At 43.7% G+C, this 26420-nt stretch overlaps 1 protein-coding gene across 2 annotated transcripts; it reads right to left on the bottom strand.

Annotated features, from left to right (window-relative positions):
- Window positions 1-708: 708 nt before the first annotated feature.
- Window positions 709-26420, bottom strand: LOC308486846 (cystine/glutamate transporter-like). Of its 2 annotated transcripts, none has more exons than XM_081024054.1 (14): window positions 26311-26420; window positions 23419-23555; window positions 17038-17310; window positions 11621-11747; window positions 11034-11149; window positions 10748-10873; window positions 10181-10280; window positions 10048-10092; window positions 9714-9837; window positions 8408-8511; window positions 8025-8121; window positions 7121-7270; window positions 4831-5005; window positions 709-3392 (listed from the first exon to the last, which is right to left on the bottom strand). In XM_081024054.1, the coding sequence occupies exons 3-14, from the start codon at window positions 17231-17233 to the stop codon at window positions 3328-3330; spliced, it is 1425 nt and encodes a 474-aa protein (XP_080880180.1). In that variant the 5' UTR covers window positions 17234-17310; window positions 23419-23555; window positions 26311-26420; the 3' UTR covers window positions 709-3327. The 2 variants fall into 2 exon arrangements, with proteins under 2 accessions (XP_080880180.1, XP_080880181.1); XM_081024055.1 differs by lacking the exon at window positions 26311-26420 and adding an exon at window positions 24174-24311.

Below are 26420 nucleotides of genomic sequence, written 5' to 3'. Positions count from 1 at the left end.
GTTAGGTCCAGTCGCGGACGACTCTGGGGTTGTGGCACTCATCTCGCTCTATAGGCCGAGGGAGCCGGCGTTTGTCCGCAGACAGCTTCCGGGTCATGTGGCGAGCATGACTAAGCCACTTCTGGTGATCCAGAGCAGCGCACGGAAACACCGTTTACCTTCCCGCTGGAGCGGTACCTATTTATCTACTTTCACTTTGGCATGCTTTCAAACTGCTAGGTGGGCAGGAGCTGGGATCGAGCAACGAGAGCTCACCCCGTTGCAGGGATTTGAACCCCCGACCTTCCGATTGGCAAGCCCTAGGCTCAGTGGTTTACACCACAGAGCCACCCGCGACCCTTATAAATTTTATATATATATATATATATATATATATATATATATAAAATTATTATTATTATTATTTGCTAATGATGTCACATTATTAGCCTATAGTTAGGTTTCTCCAGTCTAATTGGAACAACATCAAATATTTGCAGAACCCTTCCCCCTGCCTCCCTGAACTTTCACAAGAAAGAAAAGTATGTGTGTTTGGACAACAGTGATGGTGTACAAACTACGTCTACCTCCAATTTACAATTTACAACCTAAAGTCTGGTTACAATGAATAAGGTAGCAGCTTTGACCCAACGCTTCAACTCTTCCATCAGCATGATAACATATGCAAGATGGCCAGGAAAAAAAATTAATAACTTCTGAAAACTGTGCTTTATTTCAAACCATTTAATTAGGTGTTCACTGAGTGTATAAAAAGCTTAGAAATGCTGCTTAGATTTTGGACTTAATGTCACTTTAATATGAAAGTTTCCATTGTGAACTTGGATGAGGTTGGCATTTTACCCTCAAAAACATAGAAAACATTTCACATCTTTTAGCAAACTAAAATGGGAAGTTCAACATTTCCTGCGATTGTCTACCATTTTATACAAAATGTTATATCTCAACAACGACTGTACAGAGTCAGTGTTTACGTAATCACTATCTGCTAAGGTCTTCAGTGCTGATAGAAAGAAGCTTACTAGACACAGTTTAGAAAACCACAAATAAGAAAGTAGTTCAAAGTTGCTTGCCTATTTGGCTACATGATGCTAAATCATTCAAACCAGCCAATCATACACATCAGTCAGATTTTCATATGTGTATGAAACATTTTCCAGGTGGGATTCCATCACTACCAGCTAATTCAGGTTGCACAGTTAGAACTTATTTGGTGCTCTTGGGCATCAAACTCACTCCCCAACCCACCCAAAATCGGACTTTTTGCAGTAAGGAATGTGATGGGAAAATGCACTAGGGATAACATTTGCTTGATTCAGTGTCGTCTAACCTTCCCACACACAAATCAGAATGAATGTGCAATAAAAAACCAATGCTGACTGATCTCCCTGCAAACTTTGTGCAAACAAATAAGGATAAAATGCCCAATGAAAAGGTCATCTGGAAGTGACCTGGGCTGTATCCAGTGCACAAACAGAAGAGGCCTCCACTAGTGCAATGGGATTGCATCTTCCTTTCCCTCCCACAACCTCACCCCCACCCTGGGGCGCCCTCAAATCTGCTTCAAAAGTTCTGGAGACTAAGAAAGAAAGAAAGAAAGAAAGAAAGAAAGAAAGAAAGAAAGAAAGAAAGAAAGAGTTATGTACTGAGTTGAATAGGATTCAAAAGGCAGCAGTCTGATTGGTCCTACAACAATAGGATTCAGAATGCAGCAGTGTGATTGGTCCTAGAACAATAGGGTCCAGAATGCAGCAGTCTGATTGGTCCACAGGAGCCACCCAATCCAGCTTCAGGTGGAAGTGAATCTGCAACCTCATTGGCCTACAGGTGAATCCCGGAATTAGCTAATCACGTGGGGCCCATTGTGTAAATAATGTATATAAAGCAGACATTCTGGGGGAACTTCCATTTTTCCTCCTCACCACTATGAGCAGAATAAAGAGCATGAAATCCACTCTCGACTCCGAGTATATTTCAGAAAGAAAGAAAGAAAGCTCCCATTGGTGCCAATGAAGGCTTTCCTTCCATGGCTGATAGCAAGCATCAAGAGGAGCAAATTTTTGGCAGGATTGTTGCAGAAGAGATAAGGATGTTAAAGAAAATAAAATAAGTGTATATAGCATCACATGAATTGAAACATACATTATTTAGCCTCCCTCCCAACACTTTTACATTGATCCATGTACAGACTGTGTTATATTTGATATGATTCTGATTTTTCATGCTTGCAGGTGCTGAATTCAGGGTTTTGGTTTGTGACCCTCTCAAATTGCATTCTGTGTTGCAAAACTAATGTTATCATTACTAGTTAATACATAAGCACGTGCCATTTACAGCGTGATCTCAGTCCATCTTGCAAAGACATGCATCATGCACAAATGATTATTTCTTCTCAGGATCAATGGGGGTAATGCCCCCTAACTGGTGCGATGGCACTAGACTTGATCAAACATTAGCAAGGATAACTGAAGGCAGTAAGCATTGCCTGTGAGAATATAATCATATCCATATTCTTAATTCTACCAGTACTATGAACTTCAAAATAGGTGTGAAATTGGCTGCTTGAAAGCTGCATCTGGTTTAGTCAATTTCACAAAAAGGAAATTTCCTCCCTCCCACTTTGCAACAGGCTATATGACCACTTGGAATTATATGTGTCCGTCCTTTTACACACTATTAATAATAACAGTAATAACGTGTGTGTGTGTGCATGTGTGTGTGTCTCTGTGTGTGTATACTCAAAACAAAATCAGAAGTTTCAGATTTGGGGAGGGCTTCTTTACCATTCTAATCACACACACGTCTTTTTCAGCAAGGCTTATTTCAGTTTTCTAGAGTCCATCTTGGAGTACATCAAAAACTATCATTGGCCAAGGTACACTGCTCAAATCAAACTTTTTAAAAAATGAGCCTGTGTAAATTGATGACTAACAGCTCTGCAGTACCACTTCAACATCTACAAACAGCTATTGCCTCTACACAGCCAGCATTTAGGGATTGCGTATGCATTCAGACAAACACATCTCTAGCAGTCTTTCTTCAAGGTCCAGATGCTCTCATGCCCATCTGCATGCCAGATCAGGATGCACATGGGCTGTTGCTTGCACAGTCAAAGGTGTGACTCATCTGCACAGGGTTTCCTGTGCCTTTGATTTTTCAGGAACTCTCCATCTGGTATGAAAACACCAAACTGGAAGCAGAAGATGCTCCAATGCAGGCACGCTCCGAGTTGTGAGGGTGGCATTAAATATAAGCTAGGAGAAGTCACCACAAAATCAGAGCTTTGAAGTTCAGGCTTCTGGTTCACCCCTCCAGCTCTCGTTATGCTTCTCAGTAAGTCCTGATTTCTTGTTGCACCACCTTCAAGAGGACCTGAAGCTTCAGTGTAAGAGAATCTGTAATAGTAAGGGGTTAGATGTATAAGGGCAAGAGTATTTCATGTTCTGGTGTTCCTAAAGTACGAATTATGTTTCTTCCAAAATTGGAAAAATTAATGTGGAAACAGAATGGGATGGAATTAGGGTTACAAAAAAAGAAGAAGCAAAAATGGCACAAATTAAATATGGACAGATTTGAACCCCTTCCTCAGCCCCCTATATGCAACATGTGGATATTAATAGTGACTTATCTTAAGAAGTTAATGTAAGGATTACAAGGACATAATACATGTAGGCATGTTAAACTCTCAGAAGTACTTTATGGATGCTTAGCATCATTATTAATATAATTATTTGATTGCTCAAAACAGGGCTACTTGGAAATGCCCCCATAATATTGGACGGTAAGTTTGCAATTCCATTTCTCCCTCTTTAGAAGTAGCCACAGGGCTTGTAGCTTGAATTTCAATTGCTTGTACAGGGTGCTCCTCTTTGGTTTTTCCTCATCCCCCTCCCAAGCAACATTTCCCTTTGGGCTTCTTGCAATTCCCCTTTGATCAAAGGAACTCAAAATATTGATTTCATTGTAAAAACCAAACAAAAAAACAACCCCCCCCCAAAGCAGAACATTTTCTTAGGTAATTTGAAAACGCTCAAAAATATAATTAATGAAGCTGCAAATTAAACACACCACTGCCACCATGCCTTCCCCACTGGCATTTTTTAAAGTATTGGGTTTTTCAATTCCATAATAAGCAATTGGAAACACAACTGGAGCTGTTAGGTGTACTCCATAACACTCATTTCGCATTTGGAAGAAGAAGAAGAAGAGTTTGGATTTGATATCCCACTTTATCACTACCTGAAGGAGTCTCAAAGCAGCTAACATTCTCCTTTCCCTTCCTCCCCCACAACAAACACTCTGTGAGGTGAGTGGGGCTGAGAGACTTCAGAGAAGTGTGACTGGCCCAAGGTCACCCAGCAGCTGCATGTGGAGGAGCGGAGACGCGAACCCTGTTCACCAGATTATGAGTCTACCGCTCCTAACCACTACACCACACACCACATCTTTCAGTGTGTCAGTACCCACACATTGGAACCCCCTGCCGAATGACATTTTTTGTTTAGACAAGACCCAGATATAGAATGTTGATGGATGTTTTAATCTGCTTTTAGCTTATTGTTGTTTTTAAGTATTTTTGAATGTTATAAATATCTATCTGTAGCTGTTTTTACTGATAGTTTGATTGTTTTATTCTTTTCTGTATGCTGTTTGCGGGTTCCTCCCCAACACACACAATCACGAAGCATTGAAATCAATCAATAATCAATCTCCCCCCGATTCCTGAGGGAATACAGCTCTCGACAGCCAGATCAAGCTCTGGCTATGCAGCAATCTTTAAAGAATACCATACTGAAAATGAGCATTCAAAATTACCCAGCAGTTTCTACTCACAGAATGTGGTGCTGCAACACTTTGGCATTGACCTGTTGATGAACAAATAGTAAACGGGAAACCCACTTAAAACCATGGCACAGCCAATGCTGATATTTATTGGGTCCGAGTAGAAAGACATCGCCACAGTGAAAAGGCAAATGATTGTAAAGGAAACAGGAACGAAGAGAGGAACCTGGATAGGAGAAAAGAGTTCCAAAAGTGGAGTTACTTTTACAAGTGGGCCCTGACAGGCTGAGGAAGTTTGCAGGTGGATCTCACTTCAAAACATTTGAGAAGCAAAAGGAGGACTGGAGGAAAATGAAAGCTCCTAGAGAAAGACCTGGAGGTATTTGCAATGCAAATAAAAGGCCTTTGACCCATGACAAAGGACTGAATGTAATTGTTAGAACTCTAATTAAAATGTTTCTTTGGGTGGGTGGGGGGAAATCTAACACACCCAATGAGAGCTTTGCCTACACACTGTGGGGTCCAAGTCCCGAGTTCTACAGGGATATCCTTGAGGGGAAAACAAGGTACAGTGGTACCTCAGGTTACATACGCTTCAGGTTACATAAGCTTCAGGTTACAGACTCCGCTAACCCAGAAATAGTACTTCAGGTTAAGAACTTTGCTTCAGGATGAGAACAGAAATCATGCTCCGGCGACGCGGTGGCAGCGGGGGGCCCCATTAGCTAAAGTGGTGCTTCAGGTTAAGAACAGTTTCAGGTTAAGTACGGACCTCCAGAACGAATTAAGTACTTAACCCGAGGTACCACTGTAATTGGGAGTTTAAGCTTACAATTCCTCTCCTCTGCCATGCATCCTAATAATAATCCACATAAGGATTATTATTATTTCCAGATGGGCACAGATGGGTACTTAATCTGTGCACCCAAGTCTTGAGAAGAGAAGCTCCGTACGAATGAGACATGCAAGCATTCTTTTTCTTTAAAAGGTGTGGAAATAAGGGTTCTTGCTTATGTCCACAAGGCGGCAGTAGATGTACATATTATAAGCACTGGTCTTCTCAAATTTAATTTGTATGGTTTCTTCTTGGTGTTTTTTTCCTTCCAAGTTTTGTGAGCGGCTAAAAAAACAGCAAAGCATTACCCCGCATTCATTTCCAAAGTGCTTTTGGTAGTGGCTATGAAGACATACCAAGAGCATGTTATTCCTGAATGTGGAAAATAAGGTAGCCGGGCGAAAAAAGGAATCCTGGGCTCTTGCACCTTTAATAGTGACGTAGAAGGTGGAACTTCAGCTGGTGTGGATTCTCTTGCAAGCGACACCTGCTGACATTTCTTTTTCTATACAGCTATTAAAAGTACAGGAGTCCTCTTTTCTCCTCTGGTCACCCAAAGAATGATAATGAAAATCCACGCTGGGACACCTTGGAAGTAGGGCAAATATTTTTTCTCTAAGCAAACAAGCAATTCATGTTTGTTGTTTATTTGTATCCCACCCCCCTTCCTTCAAGGAACACAGGGCAGGGTACATAGCTCTTCTCCCTAGGGGCAGAGGAGAAATTCAGTTCGGTATTCATTTAAAGCAGAATCTCTCAAATTCACACTTTCTCCGAACAATGTGTACAAAAATGGACATATTGGGGGAGGGTGCACATTAAATGAAGACATTGGGGGAAATGACATATAAAAATCCATTGTATTATGGGAAATAACTTGCAACAATGTGTACATTAGGCAAAAGTGCATCTAAAAATGGGCTTCTTAGGAGAAAATTGCCCTAAAATGCTTAGAATTTTCATGAGGTATTTTTTTAAAAAATGCAAATTACTGCAGAACACAGAAAACAAAATTTAATAATGGATAAATGAGAAACTGAGAGGTGCAAAATTGCCAGATCCTTCCATCCCTATTCTGCCCCCCCCCCCCATTTTATCCTCACAACAACCCCCAGTCAGGCTGAGAGGGTGTGTGCCTGGTTTGAGATCACAAGATGCTATAAACAGCTCAGAGATGCCGTATGATGCTCTAAACTGCTCAGAGGTTTCTTTGAAATATGAAGCGCTATATGAATTGCCTTTTAAAATGTCTGAGTTGGGAGGCTGAACACAGGTCACCTATTTCTTTTTAACCACTTAACACGGTTTCTGATCAGTTGTTGATGGGTGTGATATTTGTTGGGCATACTCTGAAGTGGGATCTGAAGCACTTGGCTCACAGCTCCAGCTCTTAACTACTTACTCTTACTTATTAACACAGAGAGATGGGTCTAAGTACATACCTGGTCTAAAATAAAGAGCGACAGAGGGAGAATCATGGGAGAAAACAGGCCAGCAGACCCTTACCTTGAATGGGCTTGTTATCTCAGGATGACGGCAGCGGTGAACTATCAGCCCAAGGGTGGCTAATCCTATGAAGAGCCACCGGGAGAAGCTGAAGAAGTTCAGCAGGTGGTAGATATCTCCCACACAGATCATGGCAGTGACCAAAGGGAACTGAGGGGTGTAGAAGTAGGTGAAATAGATTTAGTAAACCACCATCTCAGATTGAACACACAGACATAGCTGAAAACCTAGAACAGGGATGGGGAACTTGTGGCCAAATGTTGCTGGACTGCAAGTTTGTGTACACCCCCCCATTTTCTGTGCACCCAATGTGCTTCCACTCCTGCTTTGGGAAGCAGTGTGCACAAAACGTTAGCCGTAATCCATATCCTGTAGTTTCTTAGGAAATACTGTTCAGCCTCAATCTGAATTGAGAAAAAGAATGACCTAGCTGCATTTTAAGCCAGTAATGTGTACACAGCCTTTTAGAGTAGGCCCATTGAGACTGAAAGTCCTTAAATTACTCATGGGTATCTTAAACATTTCAGTGGGTCTACTCTAAGAATGATTAGGATGAAGGAGACTCTTGAGAGTCCCATGGACTGCAAGAAGATCAAACCTATCCATTCTTAAGGAAATCAGCCCTGAGTGCTCACTGGAAGGATAGATCCTGAAGCTGAGGCTCCAATACTTTGGCCACCTCATGAGAAGAGAAGACTCCCTGGAAAAGACCCTGATGTTGGGAAAGATGGAGGGCACAAGGAGAAGGGGACGACAGAGGACGAGATGGTTGGACAGTATTCTCGAAGCTACAAACATGAGCCTGACCAAACTGCGGGAGGCAACAAACAACAACAACAAATCTTAAACATTTCAGTGGGTCTACTCTAAGAATGATTAGGATGGAGTCAACCCATATTCTTACCATCAACATGACTGCTGGTAGGGGTGTATGTCTTTGAATATGGATCATGGAGAAGAGGGGAGGCCATTGCCCTTCTCGTGAAGCCACAAACAAGGTCCTAGAAGGAGAAAATAAATAAGCAGTGAAAGAACGCAATGAATCGGTCTGCAGGGGTGGGGAACCTCTAGGAGAGATGCTCGGCGCTGGGGTTCTCTTCCTCAGTTTCATGCTTTCGCCCTCCAGATGTTATTGGACTACAACTCCCATCAGCCCCAGCCAGAACAGCAAATGGTTGGGGGGGATGGGAGCTATAGTCCAGCACCAACTGGAGGGTCACATGTCCCCCAGCCCTGATATGTAGCATGTAGTTCATCCCTCAACAAGATTAAAAAGAGGTCACTGACCTTGAAAATGTAAAGATTCCTCCATTCATGGTCCCAAAGCAAGATAAGGAAACCAGGATAGGCACCATTGAGATAACACTCCGGCAAGCTTTGTGTGCAAAGCTCTGGAAGAAAAGGCATGTTTGTGTTCAGAAATGTGAGGTTTATAATTATTGGTGAAGGAAAGCCACTGAGTGGCCTTCACTGAAAGCAGGCGTGATATGCTACAGAGCTCTGTTTCATTCTGATTTCATATTTACTTGTTGTTCTCCATGCCTCCCAAATCCCTGATTTTCTGTTGTCTTACTCGTTTTACAAAAGGCTTAGAGACATTATTACAAGGCCCTATCAGCACCACGGCTTTCCCAGACTTGGGTCTCCAGCAGCTTTTGGACTCCAGTTCCCATCTTACCAGCGGTCAGGGATGATGGAAACTGTAGTCCCAAAACAGACATACATTTAAAGCATCCCCATGCCACTTTAAATAGGCATGGTTTCCCCCAAAGAGTCCTGGGAACTGTAGTTTGTAAAGGGCAATGAAAGTTGATGGGAGACCCTAATTCCATTCACAGAGCTACAATTCCCAGAGCTCCCTGGGAAGAGGGGTTGACTCTTAAATCTCTCAGGGAACTGTAGATCTGTGAGGGGACTTGCATCAGCACCACCAATAGGCAAGGCTGCTGGGAACTGAAGTCCAACAACATCTGAAGGGCCGCAGGTTCCCTTTTCCCAGCTTATGAAGGACTGAACTAGGGATGGGTGAATCAGTCCATTTCAGTTTCTCAAATTTTCAGTCTTATTCAGCTCTCCACATTTACACATTCCTTTGAGAATTCTTTTATAGATATACATAGAAGTCCTCCTGGAAATTCACCAGCATTTTAATGCAAATTTCTCCTAATAGATGTGTTCCTCACAGTTTTGCCTAATATATACATTTCTGCAAAGCAATTCCCCCTAAAATAATGCCTGTTTGTATGTTGGGCTGTTAATGCTGTGAGCCGCTCCATCATAGTCTCAGGTTGTCTATATGTGTAAATAAACTCTATATCATAAAGACACCACAGTCTCTGCTGACCCTCATTCCAAGGAAACTGAACCCTGGAACCCCCGGAATCTAGCACTGCTCAGAGACTGGGATGGCGCACATACAATGGTTTGGTCTTCTGAGACTTCTTGATGACAACTCCCCACTCTGCAGAGGCTGAATTTAATTGCCACTGTCTTACATTCCAGTCCTCTCCCCTCCATCTACTGAAAACTGAACCCTCTTGGGGAAGAAGGGGAATTAATCTGATATTAACTACAACATTGGCTTTCGACTCACCACAGCTACTGCCTGGGAGGCCAGAACATCTGCTGCTGTCAGTACCGTGTAATAGGAAACATTAGTAAGCATATAACCCACAATCACAGTGATCACAGACACAATCACTGCCAGAGGGATATTTCTACAAACAAAATGGGGAGGGGGAGAGAAAAGAATAGTCAGTACAACTGTTCCGATGTAAATGCAAAATTTCATTGTATTGTTATTTTATTATATATATGAAGCCTGTGTCTTGTTAGCCTACGGAATAATCCATCCCTATTCAAAACAGCTTCAGAAAACATTAAGTAGGGTCAAATACAGATATCTTTTAACTGGTCTTTTGACTCACCTCTCTGGCTTCACTAGTTCTTCTCGCACAAAACTAGTTTGAAACCTGCATCGTGGGAGGGAAAGGAACAGATTTCAGTGGCCCTGACAGTTTATAAGTGAATATCTTAAAAATGTATGTCATTTATGCATACCATCCTGAATAGGCAAACATCCCTGCATAAAAAGCCAAAGGAAGCTTGTCCAAAGCGAGGGTCTGAGCATTGAAAGCATCCTGGAAATTTTCTGTATGGCCTAAAGAAAACCATACAGTTAGAAAGCAAAGTATGATAAACATAGACACGTTCCTAAGATAGATGAGCATGTAAACAAGCTTCATTTTACCATATACATCTTTGAGATATGGTTCAGGAGTAGAGCATATACTTTGGATGCAGAAAAGTCTCCAAGTTCAACCCATGCCATTTCCACTTTAAAAGATTGGTTAGGATGTAGTAGGGGGCAGGAAACATTCTGCCTGAGCTCTTAGCAGACTTCCTTAGGGATGACATTCTGCAAAGCAGGTGCCACAAATGGAAAGGCCCTGTTTCTTATACCCACCCACCCAACTTCAGACTCTGACCACTGTTGTCACTCAAGTGTGGGGGGAGGCAGCTCTCAGGGCAGAATATATGGAGGCTATAATATTTTCTAGAGGCAAGTCCTTGCATTTTGATGGTGGTGATGTTTTATAGCTAATAACAATGAGAATAATGCATTACCTTGAGCTAAAAGTATCATTCCTGGGACGATGATGAGAGTGAGAGCTACCAACTTGATGATGGACAAGAAGGTCAGAAGCCTGGCACTCCAGCTGACACTCCAAGAGTTCAGGATTAGGACAATGTCTGGATTGGAGAGGGTAAAAAAGGCATTTGACCTGCACACTGGGACTATCTAGTTCAGCTGATGAATTCAGAATACGAAATTAATAATAAGACTCCCATTGATTTGACTGAATTGCATCCCAAGGAAATAAATGGGGCACAGTTCCTGCTTCGTACTTACAGTAGCCAAGAAGAGCAACAAGTTTCACAGCCAGAAGTGGAGCGCCACAGGGTGCGAAAAAGGGGTCCAGGATGTAGCGTCCAAATGCCAGTGCAACAACTGCACTGTTGGCTGGCCTGGAAGGGAAAACTGGCTTATGCATTCTGTGACAAGACCTCAAGAAAACTCTTATTTTTTCCATGCAAAGATGCCACATTCCTGCAAAGTCAAGGAAACTGGGTAGTCGGCTTATTTAAACTGTTTTCAGTGTCCCCTGGAAATTGCTCAGGAGGGAATATGTCTCTAGGGCTGAAAAGAGTTATCTGCCCCTGGCCTAGTTCATCTGGGCTGCTATTCCTGATGGGCGAAGCTGACACAACTCAGAGAAAGGCAGGACACAAACTTCAGTTAGTTATGAACAGCTGCCATTCACCCAGAAATATTAGATGGCCATTTGCCTGGACTGCTTTTAATATCTGCTTCTTACACGCGCAGTTTCTCTCACTGACATTTAAAGGCATAGATTATATACACAACTGCGCCACATGGTTCGAAGCATTCTGACCTCACCTTTAAGTTTATAGCAGGTTGCAGATGGAAAAGCTTACCTTATAGCAAAGTATTCTGCCCATAGGAACAAGAACCCTGGCAGAGGGCCCAGGGTCTCCAAGATATAGATGTAATGGGCTCCAGACTTTGTGATCCGGGTGCCAAGTTCAGCATAACACAGAGCACCTGGAAGTGTTCAGGTAGGAAAGAGCGTAAGCAAACCATCCTAAAGAGTTTTCCTTCACTTCACGCATTGACGGGCTATTGGTATCCTGTGATGTTGTGCCCATGACAGAGAAAAATAGGGCCCTCGTGAAAATCCTCACTTAAAAGTCACCCAGATTGCAAAGTCTTCTGTAGTGGATAAGGCACTAGACTTTAAACAGGGGATCAAGTCCCTGCTTCATTTGTGACCATTAATGTTAAAAATCCTGCAAATGGAAGATTTCTGTGGTGCCCCCTTCCCTTGATGCCCTAAGCACAGACTTATTTTGCTTAATGCTTAATCCAGCCCTGAGATGGGCCAATGGTCTGACGCAGTTTAAGACCGCTTCATATGTTCCCACCACTATTTCTGTGTATCGGTAGAAGATGCACAGAGCTGTCATTCTGAGGTTTCACTTCAAGTGCCCCTGAACCCTTTTTATTAAGATGTAAGTTCTGTTGAGTTCAAAGGACCTTGCTCCCTAGTCATCCCTAATTACTGCAGTGGTGAAGAGTCATTCCTCATACATTTGCAGAATGGCCACAGACTGGGGTTTTTTGGGGGGTGGGGGTGGGGGTCTTCCATTGCCATTTAACACCAACCTTTCCATTCTCCTGCCCTTGTTGTCACTCCTGCACATGCATATATTTAACTATTGGGGATCACACTTCATGCATCTGATGAAGCAGGCTCTAGTCTAGTCTTTTAAAATGTGTTGAGGGTGTTATTGGGTTGCTTTTGTTTTTATTTTGATTATGTATTTTGTGTTTTTATATTGTGATATTATATTGTGAACTGCTCTGAGGCCTGCAGGTATAGGGCACTACAGAGGCCACTCGGGTAGCAAACGTGATCCGTGTGGGAAGCACATTCGCAACCCACAGCGTTCACAACCCACAGCGGCGCATCTGCGCATGCATGATTTGGCGCTTCTGTGCATGCGCAAGCGCCGAAACCCAGAAGTAACCTGTTCCAGTACTTCCAGGTTCAGTGCAGTGCGCAACCCGAAATTGTGCAACCCAAAGTGTCTATAACCTGAGGTATGACTGTATAGAAATTAGAAAATGGTGATGATGATGATGATGATGATGATGATGATGATCCATGTTTGGCTCTGCTCTCACCAGTTCTGGAAGGATCTTTTGGAAAAGTCCCGTACGCCCAGAGACTTTGCGCCTGCCCATTAGGGGAAATAGGAAGCCCTGAACACTTATTTTTTAGATGTCCTTTTTACGATGAGGCACATAAAGATACCATTGACCCCATCTGGTGAGGCTTGTTGACCTTCCAGACAAGCCAAAACTCAATTTTCTCCTCTTAGGCAAAAACCACAAGACGACCCGGATGGTCGCCAGATTTTGCGCACAGATTTGTCGGCGCAGAATACCACCCGGAAAACTGCCATAGCCGGCCTCCTGGGTGTCCCAGGGTCAATCTGCATGTTAGTCTAATCTTAGGTCTTTTCGTGTACATGCGACTATTTCAATTTTAATCTATAAGCTGTTATTTTATACTATTTTAAATGTCTATTTCACTTTTGTGAAAGTAGTCTCAGATGTGCTTTTTGAACTGGTCTTTGACCGTAATAATAAAATTATTATTATTATTATTATTATTATTATTATTATTATTATTAGTTGGCAAAGGCAATCATAAAAACCCGTTCGTCTTCAAGGTGCCACAAGACTCTTTGGCATTTTTGCTCCCTAGTACATTGGCTAAGGACTGTAGCCCTCAGAGTGTCAGAGAGCTACTGAAACTAGGGAAACCAGAATGACCCATATCTGCATGAAGTGTTTGTGCAACCATTTCACCCACCCATGGAAATTATGACATTAGGAATGATCCATATTGACAACCTGAACTTGAACCTGGAGGCTGTGAAAAATCCATGACGACTCCATATGTGCACCCACAATGGAGCCATATGGTCAAAAAACAGCTTTCTTAGATTTTAGCCTGGGTTATTTTTATCCTAAACTTCAGCTGGCAAACTTTCATGTTTTGAGGCCATTCAGATAGAATCACAACCCCCTATATTTATCATTGGAGAACACTTCCATTGAAAGTCGATTGTTTTGGGGGTTTTTTACAGGGTAATTCTATACATGTCTATTGAAAAGTAAGTCCCATTGAGACCCTGGAAATTAAGTATATGATTGTAGCCTTCGCTTCCAATTTCTTGTGGGGCAGATGGGAGGAGGGCTCCATTTTGGCTGTCATGGTTTACTCTCCGTTCTCTTTGATGAAAAAGTGCTGTTAAAAAACCACTGGGTAGGGTGTTTTTTTGTTTGTTTGTTTGTTTGTTTGTTTGTTTGTTTGTTTGTTTTTGCAAAACACCAGCATAACTAGCAATCTATCTACTCTTTTTTTGTGTGGGCAATTTTCCACACAGGTTGTGTGTGATGCCGTGGTTAGTGTGTTGGACTAGAACCGGCTTTACCGGAAGTTTGCTGGGTGACTTGGTCCAATCACTCTCTGTCTCAGAATTGTTGTGAGGATCGAATGGGCAGGATAAGAACCATATGCATATGTTATCTGGGAAGGGTTGAGTGAAAATGTAAAATAAAGATGTCATATTCCCTTTTGCAGAAGAGGGGCCACGGCTGTGTACAAATCATATATTTAAAGCACATTCGAAGCACATCAATCCCCTCCCCACAAAAATCCTCGGAACTGTTGTTTATCCCCTCACAGAACGAGAGTTCCTATGATTCGGGGGAGGGGGGAAGCCATGTGCTTTAAATACGCTTTAAACGTATGGTATGTACACAGGCACGCATTCTGAAGACAGAGGTCCTATGTTCCTTGGCATCTTCAGTTAGGAAAGGATGAGGTGACAGATATTAGGGACATTTGAGCTGACTGGTGTGGTTATGAACAGTCATACCTCATGTTAAGTTTGCTTCATGTCACATTCTTTCAGGTTACGTCCTGTGGCGACCCGGAAGTACCGGAAAGGGTTACTTCCGGGTTTTGCCGCTCGTGCATGCACAGAAGCGCAAAATGACGTCACGCGCATGCGCAGAAGCACCGAATCGCAACACACGCATGCGCACACGCGTATTGCACTCTTTTCATGTTGCGAACAGGCCTCCAGAACAGATCCCGTTTGCAACCAGAGGTACCACTGTAATTAAAAGATCCCACAGAAACGACATTGCTCTGTAGCAGGAATGGGGGACCCGTGGTCCCCCAGTTGTTGTGGGACTAAAACTCCTCTCAGCCCAGCCAGCATGGCCAAAGGCCCAGAGCTGATGGGAGTTGTCGTCGAGCAATAGCTGGAGAGTCACAGTTTCCTCCCCCTTGCTGTGTAAGTATCACATGAGTTGTGGGACTTGCAGGTGGAGAGGGTACATGCCCCTCTTAGACTTCCCAGGTGGGAGAGTTACGCTGAAATACATAAGATTCATAGAACTGTAGAGTTGGAAGGGACCACAAGGCTCATCTAGTCCAACCTCCTGCAATGCAGGAGTCTTTTGCCCAACATGGGGCTCAAACCCACAACCCTGAGACGAAGAGCCTCATGCTCTACCGACTGAGCTATCCGGGATGTAGGAGCCTGAGATACAAGAGCCTGTTAGGAAGGCTGCTGTTTGGGAATCCTATGGGTCAAGGGCTTTGAAATGGCCTTCCCAGTTTCATCATGCAATGGGGGTGGGGTGCCTCTTTCACAGGGTTCTTCTGATAAGATTCTAATTCGGATTAGTTACACATTAACTCCATGTGGCTTTGGGAGCGCCTGCTCCAAGTTCAAGGCAGAAACAAAGGCTCGCAGCATCGCAGGTGCAATGGAGGTGTCACGGGACCAGGGGCTGCTCAGTTACATCAGGTGCCCAAGTACATCTCAGAAAACAGATAGGGCAGGATTGGAGTGTGTACAGAAAAGGGCACAGCTCAGGGGCAGAGCAATTGCCTTGCCAACAGAAGGTCCCAGGTTCAGTCCCAGGCAGCCCTGGGAGAGACCCCTGCCTGAATTCCTGGAGAGCTGCTGCCAGTCAGTGTGGACAATACTGAACTGGATGGACTAGTGGTCTCACTCAGTATAAGGCAGCTTCTTATGTTATTGTCTCTCCTCCTTTAACCATGAGTCAGGATGCAACTGGGCAACAAAAGTAGATTCTTTGGGCAAGAGACTGGTACTGATGAACTGGAACAGAGCTTCCCAAACTTGGGTCTCTGGACTGTTTTTGGACTACAGCTCCCATCATCCCTGACCACTGTTCTTGCTAGCTAGGGATGATGGGAGTTGTAGTTCAAAAACAGCTGGAGACCCCAGTTTGGAAAACACTGAACTGGAAGAATAAAGATATGGTCCCCTTTAATCAATGGGCTGACGACAAGACAACACTCGCAACATATGAACAAATTGCTTATGGATGCAGACCTTGTTTGGACAAACAATATCGACATTTGGAACGAGCTTATACTGCATATAGTATTTTACTGATAACCATATACGTATTATGACAATATTATTATTTATATTACATATACAGTGGAACCTCGGCTTCCAAACGCCTTGGGAGCAGAACATTATGGCTCCCGAACGAATGAAAACCAGAAGTAATTGTTCCAGTTTTCGAACATTCTTTGGAAACTGAACACCCCTCGTGGATTCTGATTGGCTGCAAGAAGTTGCTGCAGCCAATCACAAGCAGTGCCTTGGTTCCCGAACTGTTTCGGGAATCGAACAGACTCCCGGAACGGATTAAGTTCAGGAACCAAGGTTCCACTGTATAATAATGTATGGAAATGTTACTGATTATATATAACATACTATACTATATCTTTTTATTATATTTTTGCACTTTCTCTCTCTTTTTCTTTTGCTCCTTTATTTTCAATAACGGGAATTCTTTTTTATATATACAGTACCTTGGGTTAAGAACTTAATTCGTTCTGGAGGTCCGTTCTTAACCTGAAACTGTTCTTAACCTGAGGTACCACTTTAGCTAATGGGGCCTCCCGCTGCTGCTGCATAATTTCTGTTCACATCCTGAGGTAAAGTTCTTAACCTGAGGTACTATTTCTGGGTTAGTGGAGTCTGTAACCTGAAGCATCTGTAACCTGAAGCTTCTGTAACCCGAGGTACCACTGTATATTAAAAAAGACAACATTGAGTCAGAATGCTGTCTCAGTTCTGGATCCTGGGCCAATACAGATTTCATTACTGCCGCTACCAATTCGTAGCGGGGTGAAACACAGTCCCAGTAGGGTTTCTCATCCTCCGAGAGCTGAGAAAGGAGAGGAAAGAAACTCACCACGCACCAAACATAGAGAGGATCCCACAGGCAAACCAGACGACTAAGGAGAGGCCCACATTGCCAGAGTTCTTCAGCACCCCTTGGGGAGAGATGAATATTCCGCTGCCTACCATGCTCCCTATGAGGAGCGAGAAAGCTCTCAAGAGGGTGATCTTCTTCCTCAGAAAGACAGCCTCCTCGTTCTTCTTCAATTTCCCCATGGCCTGTGTGGTCCTCTGGAAGAGCCTTCAGGTGTCAAAGATTTGTGGTGTGGAAGTGATCTCTCAAATCAGCCTAGCTTTAAAAAGAAAGAAGAGCATTTTCAAAGAGACCCTTAGAGGTTGGGATGGGATGTTATGAAGCAAGCACACAACTCTCAAACCTATATTTGCATTAAAGAAGGAGCAGAGCGCCACTTTCAGGGGGATTATCTGCCACAGAGGATGCTTAACCCTTTCCCCAACCCAGTTTAAAAATGTGTGGATGATGAGCCTCCCTAGCTCAGTATTGTCTACATTAACGGGCAACAGCTCTCCGGGCTCTCAGGCCTGGGACTGTCCTAGCCCTTCCCCTCCAGTTATCCGTCTTTGTTCCTCACCTGGAAACAAATTGTATCCTCCAGGTGTTTTAAACATTAGTGTTCCTTCCCCGCCCTGCCCCATTTCCCTTTAAACATGTGTTTAAGCACATGCATATGCTTTTAAAATTACTGCACATTAAGCACCACAAACATTTTTATGGTGCTTTGTAAAGTACCCAAGCACCAGGTGGCTGGGAGACCATGGCACACATAAAGTATTTGTTTCTAGCTTTTTGTTGGTTAAAATGTTACAGCTCACATCTTGTGTGCGTGCTAATTCTTTAAAAAAACCCAACCCAAGACATTAACACATTTAAATGCAATATTTATACATCAAATTATCAGCCAGTAATTCATTCTCATTATGTACCACTATGAATAGGAAAGGACGCAGCCAATACATCCATTCATCAAAGCTGAATGGATGTCACAGTTAATAAGAAGTATTGCTTCCTCTTTCAGTCTCTCTGTATATAGAACTCCGGAAAGTAATAAAGGAAGCCCATTTATCTTTTTTTAAAAAAAGTTGATTTTCTGCTCCCCTTCATTTATAATGAAGTAACTTGTAAGATTAGGCATGATAGCTGTAGTCAATAAATTGATGAGTGCCATTCTGGAGACACAGTCCAGCACACTGAAGCCCATAGAAATCAGCTCTGGGCTGGGTTAGGACCACTGTGTTTCACTCAGTTTCCTAATGCTTGCAACTGTTGCAGCAATAAAATAAAATGAAATAATCGTGGCATTGTAGAGTTGGGAGGGAACCCAAGGGTCATCTAGTCCAACCCCCTGGAGGAAGAAAATAATAATTGATACTAGGGACCCCTCAACACTTATTGCTATTTTCATGAACATTAGTCTAATCCTACTCGTAATAGGAGGAAGGCACATGGTTCCCTGAGCCAAGAAGTCGAGCCTTCTGACTCCAGTTCTATATTGGCTCTGATGTAGGGTCACCATATTCCAAGAAGTAAAAATCCAGACACAAAAAGTACTTTTTAAAGGAAAGTTGTTGAGCTTTGTTGTTGACACTAATTCCGTCATTGGAAGAACCACGTCAGCCCCAGGCTTGTGTTGATCGTGGCAGAGGGGCACTCCCAGCCTATCCTAACTGTGTGCTCCTCAATCTGTGGATCTTGCCCAGGCAGCTAAATGACTCGGACCAGTCCTGGTTAGTCTCAACATCACTCATCCAGAAACGTTTGGAAATCAGGAAGTAATCCAAAAAGTTTTCTTGGGTCGCACAACAAAGTATGGTTCAGCAAGACTGTATGAATGCTAAGGAATCGTACCATGTTGTGCGAAACAGCCTTGTGTCTTAGGGGAAAATATTACCTCTCCTCTAGTCACAGCACGGTCCACTGGGAAGGTATAGCATCTTGGCTTTGAAGCTGAGTTGCTCTACGTAACAGATTAAAGTGCAAGTATGTTAATCCTCGCAGCTGCACTCTGCGTGTGTTTGGAATAAAGGAAATATTTACAAAGCTCGTTTTTGTTTCCTACACTGTGTTGACTGTTGACACAGATAACTTTCGTTCAGCGAAATTGCCCTTTTTGTTGAAGAGTCAGATGGAATTTTAACTGGCAAAAAAGATATGTTATGAAGAAATCTTACATGACACATCATTCCTGTTTCTGAGCATTTTACAGAACAAAAAAGGGGGTGGTATCCATCTTTATGCAGTGGATTCTGAGAGTGTATGGGACAGAAACAGAGAGTGTATCAAACTCGAAGAAGAAGAAGAAGAAGAAGAAGAAGAAGAAGAAGAAGTAGTCACCACAATCCAGCCAAAATGATGCAATTTATGTTAATGGCAGACCCTCCAAATGTCCCTATTTTCCAGGGACAGTCCCAGATTTACAGAAGCTGTCCTGGTTTCTGATTTGATCCTGGAATGTCCCACTTTTCCTTAGGACGTCCCTATTTTCATCAGAGAAATGTTGGAGGGTATAGAGTTATGCGACCCCCGAGCCAAGGAGATAAGTAACTATACAACCTTTAGAAGACATCTAAAGACAGCCACTTACAGTGGCTTGGGCAACCCTGTCAGATGAAGGGCATATAATTATAATTATATTATTATTGAATAGTGCACCCCTATTTTCATTGGAGAAATGTTGGAGGGTATGCAATGGGAAAGATTAAGCACAGGCTTTACTAGAAGTTATATCCAACACTGCACAAAGGGTGATCAGCTCATGCAATGGGACTCCCCCTATACTGACCCCCCAAACCTGATCCAAAGGGACCCCCAGCCCCCTGGAGCATGTTTTGAGAGTGGGGGAGGGAGTTGTAGGGGAGAAGGAGGAGACGTTCCATTGCCCAAGCAGAAGTCTGAAGCATAAGCAAAAGGGCAGAATTTGATAGAACTCTAGGTCACTGACATAAATGGAACTGAAAATATGTCAGTTTTGACCTCTGTGAACAGAGCCATTAAATACACACACAGTCACAGGCAGTGCCAGCTCCAGGTGAGGAGGGGCCTTCAGGAAAGGAAACTGCTGTTAACAGCTTCAAAAACAGGTATCTGCAGTAAAAATACAGGTCTGGGTAGGCTTGCCGAGACCAAACAGGTTTTAGCAGGCATCAAAAGGCAGTACAACAAAGGTGTCTGCCTGATATCAATAGGCAGGGAGTTCCAGAGATTTGGTAGTGCTGCACTGAAACGCCAATTTCTCACAAGTGCTGAATGAATGTTATGTGGCACTTGTGCTATTTTTCTAGAAAAAGAGGTGCGGGAACTCACCATGGCCCCCTCCCTTGTTTTCTTATAATGGCAATGGCGCCCACCTGAGAGGTGCCAGAACAGAGTTCCAGTGAGTTCTGGCTGGGGAAAAAAGCCCTGTGTAAAAGTGCCCGTTCCACAGATATTGTGATCTGATATCTGTCAGCCATACAAAAGAGGCTTCTAATGGTTCGTTGACACCTCACAAACATCTACTATTTGTGTCGAACACTTGCCAAACATGGCAACAGCCAGGAGCAATGGTATGTACATAAAAACTCAGGGCATAGGCATGTGACACAAATCTACATAAAGTTTACATAGTGTGCTTTATGTGAATTTTAGGTGGCTTTCAGAGGGACGGGGGTAAGGGACTTTGGCTCTCCACTGTAACTGGATTGGGCCTCCACAAATCAAGATGGCAGGTGGCTGGAGTCTTCCAGCACTGTGCTTTGCAGCAGACCCAGCTGGCTGTGAAAAGCTTTGAGAAAGTTCTTCATTGTTGTTTTTCAGGGGAGAGGAAAAGGCAAGAGATCTATGTCCCAGTGCAAAAGACATAGTATGGCTTGAGCCCCGTCACAGCACCCATGGGCAACCGTGCATAAATATGAGAAGACACTTACCCCAAAGTTAAAGGAGCCCCATAATAATGTGTTGATGCAGCAGGATTGGTCCCATGGAATGATACTGAAAATATCTTCTCATTTAGACCAAATGCCTGTTGGTGAAAATACCGGTAGGCAGAACACTAAGTTGCAGTTGACCCTTCTTAAAACTTAGCCAGGAACCGAAGGGAAATAAAAAAAACTCTCCGAGAAAAGCAAGTGAGGAATGCAAGAGCTTTAGGCCCTGCAGATAAGTCGGATTCCAGAGCTGTTGAACAGTAAGAGTAGCTGAGAACAGACGCGCTAACAATAATTGAGCAGCTCAGTTGGTAGAGCATGAGATCTCAGGGTTGGGCGTTCGAGTCCCACGCTGGGCAAAAAGATTCCTGCATTTGCAGCGGGTTTGACTAGATGATCCTTGTGGCCCCTGCCAACTCTACAGTTCTGTGACTAGCTGGATAGTGCAGTGGTTTCTATGTTTGGGGTTACCTTGAAGATTATCTGGAGTTCCTTAGTTCAGATTATAATTAATGGTGGACAAGTGTTCCTTAAAGACAAAGAAAGCTTCTCAGGAAACATACTGGGAGGTCTAGAAAAGGGAGTGACCACTGGGATCCCTCATATAAGTACAGAAGAAAGGCCATAATTCAGTGGTAGAGCATCTGCCTTGCATGCATTTGGAATATTGTGTAAAGCTCTGGTGGCCTCGCTTCAAAAAGGAGTTGGAAAAGGTTCAGAAAAGGGCAACCAAAATGATCAAGGAGATACACTGCCATGCCCCAACTCTCCTTGGGGAGAGGGGTTGTAATGAGAATATTTTGCCCAAACCATCAGTCTCCCTACAGCAAGAGTAACCAAAATAGTGCTTTCCAGATGCGGTTGAACCAACCACATTCCAGCCAACACATGACCAATGGTCAGGCATGATGTGAGTTCTAGTCTAACAACTTCTAGAGGGCCCCACATTGGCTACCCTTGCCATACAGGGTTTCTACCAGCATTATGGAGCCAGAAGGCTCAAAGAGGTTACTAAAGCTCTGCACTGTAGCAACCTGCTCCCTCTTTCTAGGAAGAAAGCAGCCTAACTCAAGGTACTGTGGAATCCCAAGCTCCTGGCCTTCATACTCCAAATATCCGACAGTCACTCCTTGCAGTTTGCGGAAGTCTGCAAAACGTTGGCATTCTGCTAGCTTAGCACTGTCGCTTCTTCAATAAGTTATGAGCAGATGTTCCAGATGTTCCAGAAGAGCTGCGCCTTTCCCTGATGAACCTCATGACCTTCCTCTTTGTTGGTGACCTGGTGAGGGTGGGGAGCGAGTTCTTTTCACTCGCTAGGACAAGCCCCGGGGTCAAAATGAGAGACTTTGCCTCCTCGCACAAACTGTTTTTTTAGCTGGATCGGAGAAAACAAAAATAAAGCAAAGCGTCCCCCTGCAGGGTTCCAAAGTTTGAGCAGGCAACAGCTTTCCCAGAAATTCTTGTCCCTTTAACCATTTCAGCTCTGGTGATAGGACACAGGAGCCCCCGGGGCTCAGGATGGGGATGAATTCGAGGCGGTTCACATTGAAAGGCGAATCTGCCTAATTCGCACCGAAACTCAGACACCCTTTGAAATTTGCACTTCTTGGAATTTTGTGGGAAGGACCCATTCATTAATTCCGATAGGTTCTCTGCATGGGCAGGATTGGCCCCCCCCCCCAGCTGCACCCATGCTTCCCTGGACTCCGCAAAGGCAGCCCCTAAAACATCCCTCTGTGGCTATTTCGGGGAGCTGTGACCCCCCTGAGCTCCCAGGGGTGAGCACGAAGGTCACGTATCTGCCATTCACCATGGGGGTGTTTGTTGCGGAAAACACAAGTGTGGCAGCAATGAATCTTTGGTGCAAGCATGCTGTCTGTATGAAAGCAATTGCTGGGTGGGGAGTTACTCTAAAGGCAGTCATGCGAGCTCCCTGCCAGCCACCTTCAAGGCCAAGTTTGTAAAGGATTTGCGAACAATGAGTATTTTGCAGTCTTCATTTTCACCTTGTCATCTAGACATGCAAGCTCTGCGCACTTCACGAGCTGTCTACCTTTCCCTTTAAAGTGCATTTCTTTACCGGGGGGCGGGGATGTTATTGGGTTGTTGTTTTTATTTTGATTATATATTTTGTGGGTTTACAATTTGATTTTGTTCTGTGAACTTCCCTGAGACCTCCAGGTATAGGGCGGTATACAAATTCAATAAATGAATAAATAAGTAAAATTTCTTGTCCCGATTTCAGCATAGATAAGCACTTGCGCTCATTTTTAACATTTGTCCTGTTAACTCATTCTTGGATTGTGAAAGATGTGGAAATACTGAAATACTGATCAACCATAATATTTGGTGCCATTATTACATGAGACTCCTCAAACGAAGGGACAAGTCACCATTTAAATATATTGGCATTTATTATTATTATTATTACTACTATTATTATTATGAACTTGATAACAAATAATAACTCGACTTACTTTGTCTTGACCTTGCTTTGTTTTAAATACTGTCTTTCATTCACTTGATTTCTTGCTTGCCCTGGAATGTTCTGTCTGCAGCGACTTTCATGAAATCTTCACAAATAACAGTTCAACGGCTTTTGCTTTTCCCACATCTGTAAAGCAAATGAGAAATCTATATTGACTAAAAACAATGTTCCTTTAAAAAAACAACCAAAAAACTCTTCAGTTTCCTATACAGCTTTCGCAATGTTTTGAGAGGATATATTTGAAACTAAGCAAAATTCCATACATTCTGATCTCATGCATGTTTACTCAAAAGTAAAAACTCCACCAAGTACGGAGAGGCTTAATTACAAGTGTACATTTGTAACATCCCTTGTGAAAATGTGTGCTGATGAATGACTTTCCTGGCTAGGATTGCCAGCTGACCAGGAGGGAAAAAAGTAGTTTGCTCCTCTGCTTTATTTCCCCCAATTAAAATTTTAATAATAAGGCAATTAAATGCATGTTGTCAAACCTGTTCTGTTGTTTTTTTTACAGCAGCTTGATTTTTAGAAATCAGCATGTGAAGCTCTTCGTGGTATGAATATAAACATTTATTGTGCGGTAAATTAAAGGTGGAGGAGCAGGAGCCAGTGAGGAAAAGTTGGCAACCCTGGCCCTGGCCTCTTTCCAGCTCTCTATCAACTCCAGCATAGTGGCTCCCCTTAACTGCTTTGGACCTGAAGGTAATTTATTCAGTAATCTCAGAGATATTTTAAACCACTCACATATTGTTGCAGACCCAGCTCCAAGGTAGGTGTCTATGAGTAACATCCAGCGCAGAGGCACTAACTCACTTGGCTCAGTCCCTTAATTCTCCCTCAGAGCAAAACTCCTCCTCTGAAGAGATCACCACTGGGTGCCTTTCTGTTGTTGGTCTCTCAGCTCAGCTGCTATTCATTTTTTATTTTTTATATAAAGCCATAAGCACAGATTATGGTTGAGAGAACACATTTTCTTTTGTGACCCTCTGAAAAGTTACCTTATTTTTCGTTCCATAGGACGCTCCGTCCCATAGGATGCACCTATTTTTTTGGGGGGGGAAATAAAGGGAAATTTTTTTTCCTTTATTTCCCCCACAAAACCAGGTCGGGGAACAGTGGGATGGCGGCGCTGCGCCTCCCCGTTGTCCCCCGAGCTTGTGGGGCTGGCTCCGGAGGACGCCCCGTGCTCCGCGCTGCCGGCTGCCGCCCGCAAGCCGTGCACGCTCGTGGGGAGTTCCCCCGAGCGCGCAAGGCTTGCGGACACCTGCGCGAAGCACGGGGCGTCCTCCGGAGGGCGCCCCGTGCTCCGCGCTGCAGGCTGCCGCCCGCAAGCCTTGCGTGCCCGGGTGAATTCCCCCCGGGTGCGCAGGGCTTGCAGATAGCTTCCTGGAGCCTGGAGAGCGAGAGGTGTCGGTGCGCACCGATGCCTCTCGCTCTCCAGGCTTCAGCGAAAGCCTGCATTCGCCCCATAGGACGCACACACATTTCCCCTTCATTTTTGGAGGGGAAAAAGTGCGTCCTATAGGGCGAAAAATACAGTATGTAACAATTATTATTACTGTTTTTTATTTATTTTAGCACCTCCCCGACTGTTGTTATGCGATGCCCAGCTTTGATCAGCTTGCTGCCATGTCTCTTCACCAAGGCATGGCCTCAAATCAGAAAACCTTAAACCAGCAGAAGTAGCACTGATGCGTTTTTGCTTTGTGGATAAGGCAAATTTAGGCACACTGAGCATGGAATCACGCTGAGCATGGAGTACAATGTGCAAAGATGCATTTCCATTCCCAAGGGGGTGAAAGGTTGTTTGCAAAGTCCTTTCATTTATTCAGTTTTTTATTAAAAGCAGTTTCTATAACAATTGTGGTTTTTTAAAAGGACACCCTACTTCAAATAACACGCTTGCCACAAGGAATTCATATGCCTACCAGAGGGGTGATGTCCATTCGCATAAATAACCTTCCTTTTTTTAGAGAGAACTGGCGAAATTTACAAAGGAAAGCTCTATAAAAGGTGGTTAAACTGTGACAGCTAAATACAGCCTCCATATTCAGAGGCAGTCTATCTCCGATTGCCATGTTCTGGGAACACAGGAAAATAAGAAAAGCCTGCCAGATCAGGCCCACATCTCATCTAGTCCAGCAGCCTGTTTTCACAATGGCCCACCAGATGCCTGTGGGAAACCAGGGAGCAGGATTTGATCACAAGAGAACCCTTCCCCTCCTGTGGTTTCCAGCAACTGGTATTCAGTATCCCAGTACGTTTCTGAGCACAATTCAAAGTGTTGGTGCTGACCTTTAAAGCCTCGGTCCAGTATATCTGAAGGAGTGTCTCCACCCCCATCATTCTGCCCGGACACTGAGGTCCAGCACCGAAGGCCTTCTGGTGGTTCCCTCACTGCGAGAAGCCAAGTTACAGGGAACCAGGCAGAGGGCCTTCTTGGTAGTGGCACCCACCCTGTGGAACGCCCTCCCACCAGATGTCAAAGAGAAAAACAATTACCAGACTTTTAGAAGCCATCTGAAGGCAGCCCTGTTTACTGAAGCTTTTAATGTTTAACAGACTACAGTATTTTAATATTTTGTTGGAAGCTGCCCAGAGTGGCTGGGGAAACCCAGCCAGATGGGCAGGGTATAAATAATAAATTATTATTATTATTCAGAAGTAGAGCACAGCCATCATGGCTAATAGCCATTGGCAGCCTCATCCTTCCTGACTTTGTCTCACCCAAGTTGATGGCTATTGCTTCCTCCTGAGGAAATGAGTTCCATAGTTTAACTATGCACTGTTACACTGTCTCTAACTGCGTCCATGCCGTATTATTCACAGCAACGGGAAGAGAAACCCCAAAGAAAGGAAGACTGAAAACACCTCCACTTACCTGACACCACCAGGTTACAACCAAAACACCAATTTCCCCCACACACTTCGTTTTTTAAACTAATGAAGTTCTTTGTCCCTGTTGTTTCCAAGAAAGCTATCGCTTTTCTG

The sequence above is a fragment of the Podarcis pityusensis genome, assembly GCF_964106645.2.
Source record: "Podarcis pityusensis genome assembly, chromosome: 10".
In the NCBI taxonomy this organism is placed as follows: domain Eukaryota; kingdom Metazoa; phylum Chordata; class Lepidosauria; order Squamata; family Lacertidae; genus Podarcis; species Podarcis pityusensis.
This window is presented reverse-complemented; position numbering and strand designations above follow the sequence as displayed.

Bases quoted from the DNA above. Each gene is read 5' to 3' on its own strand.
- LOC308486846 (XM_081024054.1), bottom strand. From the start codon at position 17,233: ATGGGGAAATTGAAGAAGAACGAGGAGGCTGTCTTTCTGAGGAAGAAG. The intron at 10,093-10,180 runs GTATGCATAAAT...CCCACGATGCAG, and splicing joins ATGTTTGCCTATTCAGGATG to GTTTCAAACTAGTTTTGTGC. The intron at 9,838-10,047 runs GTGAGTCAAAAG...TTTTGTTTGTAG, and splicing joins GAACTAGTGAAGCCAGAGAG to AAATATCCCTCTGGCAGTGA.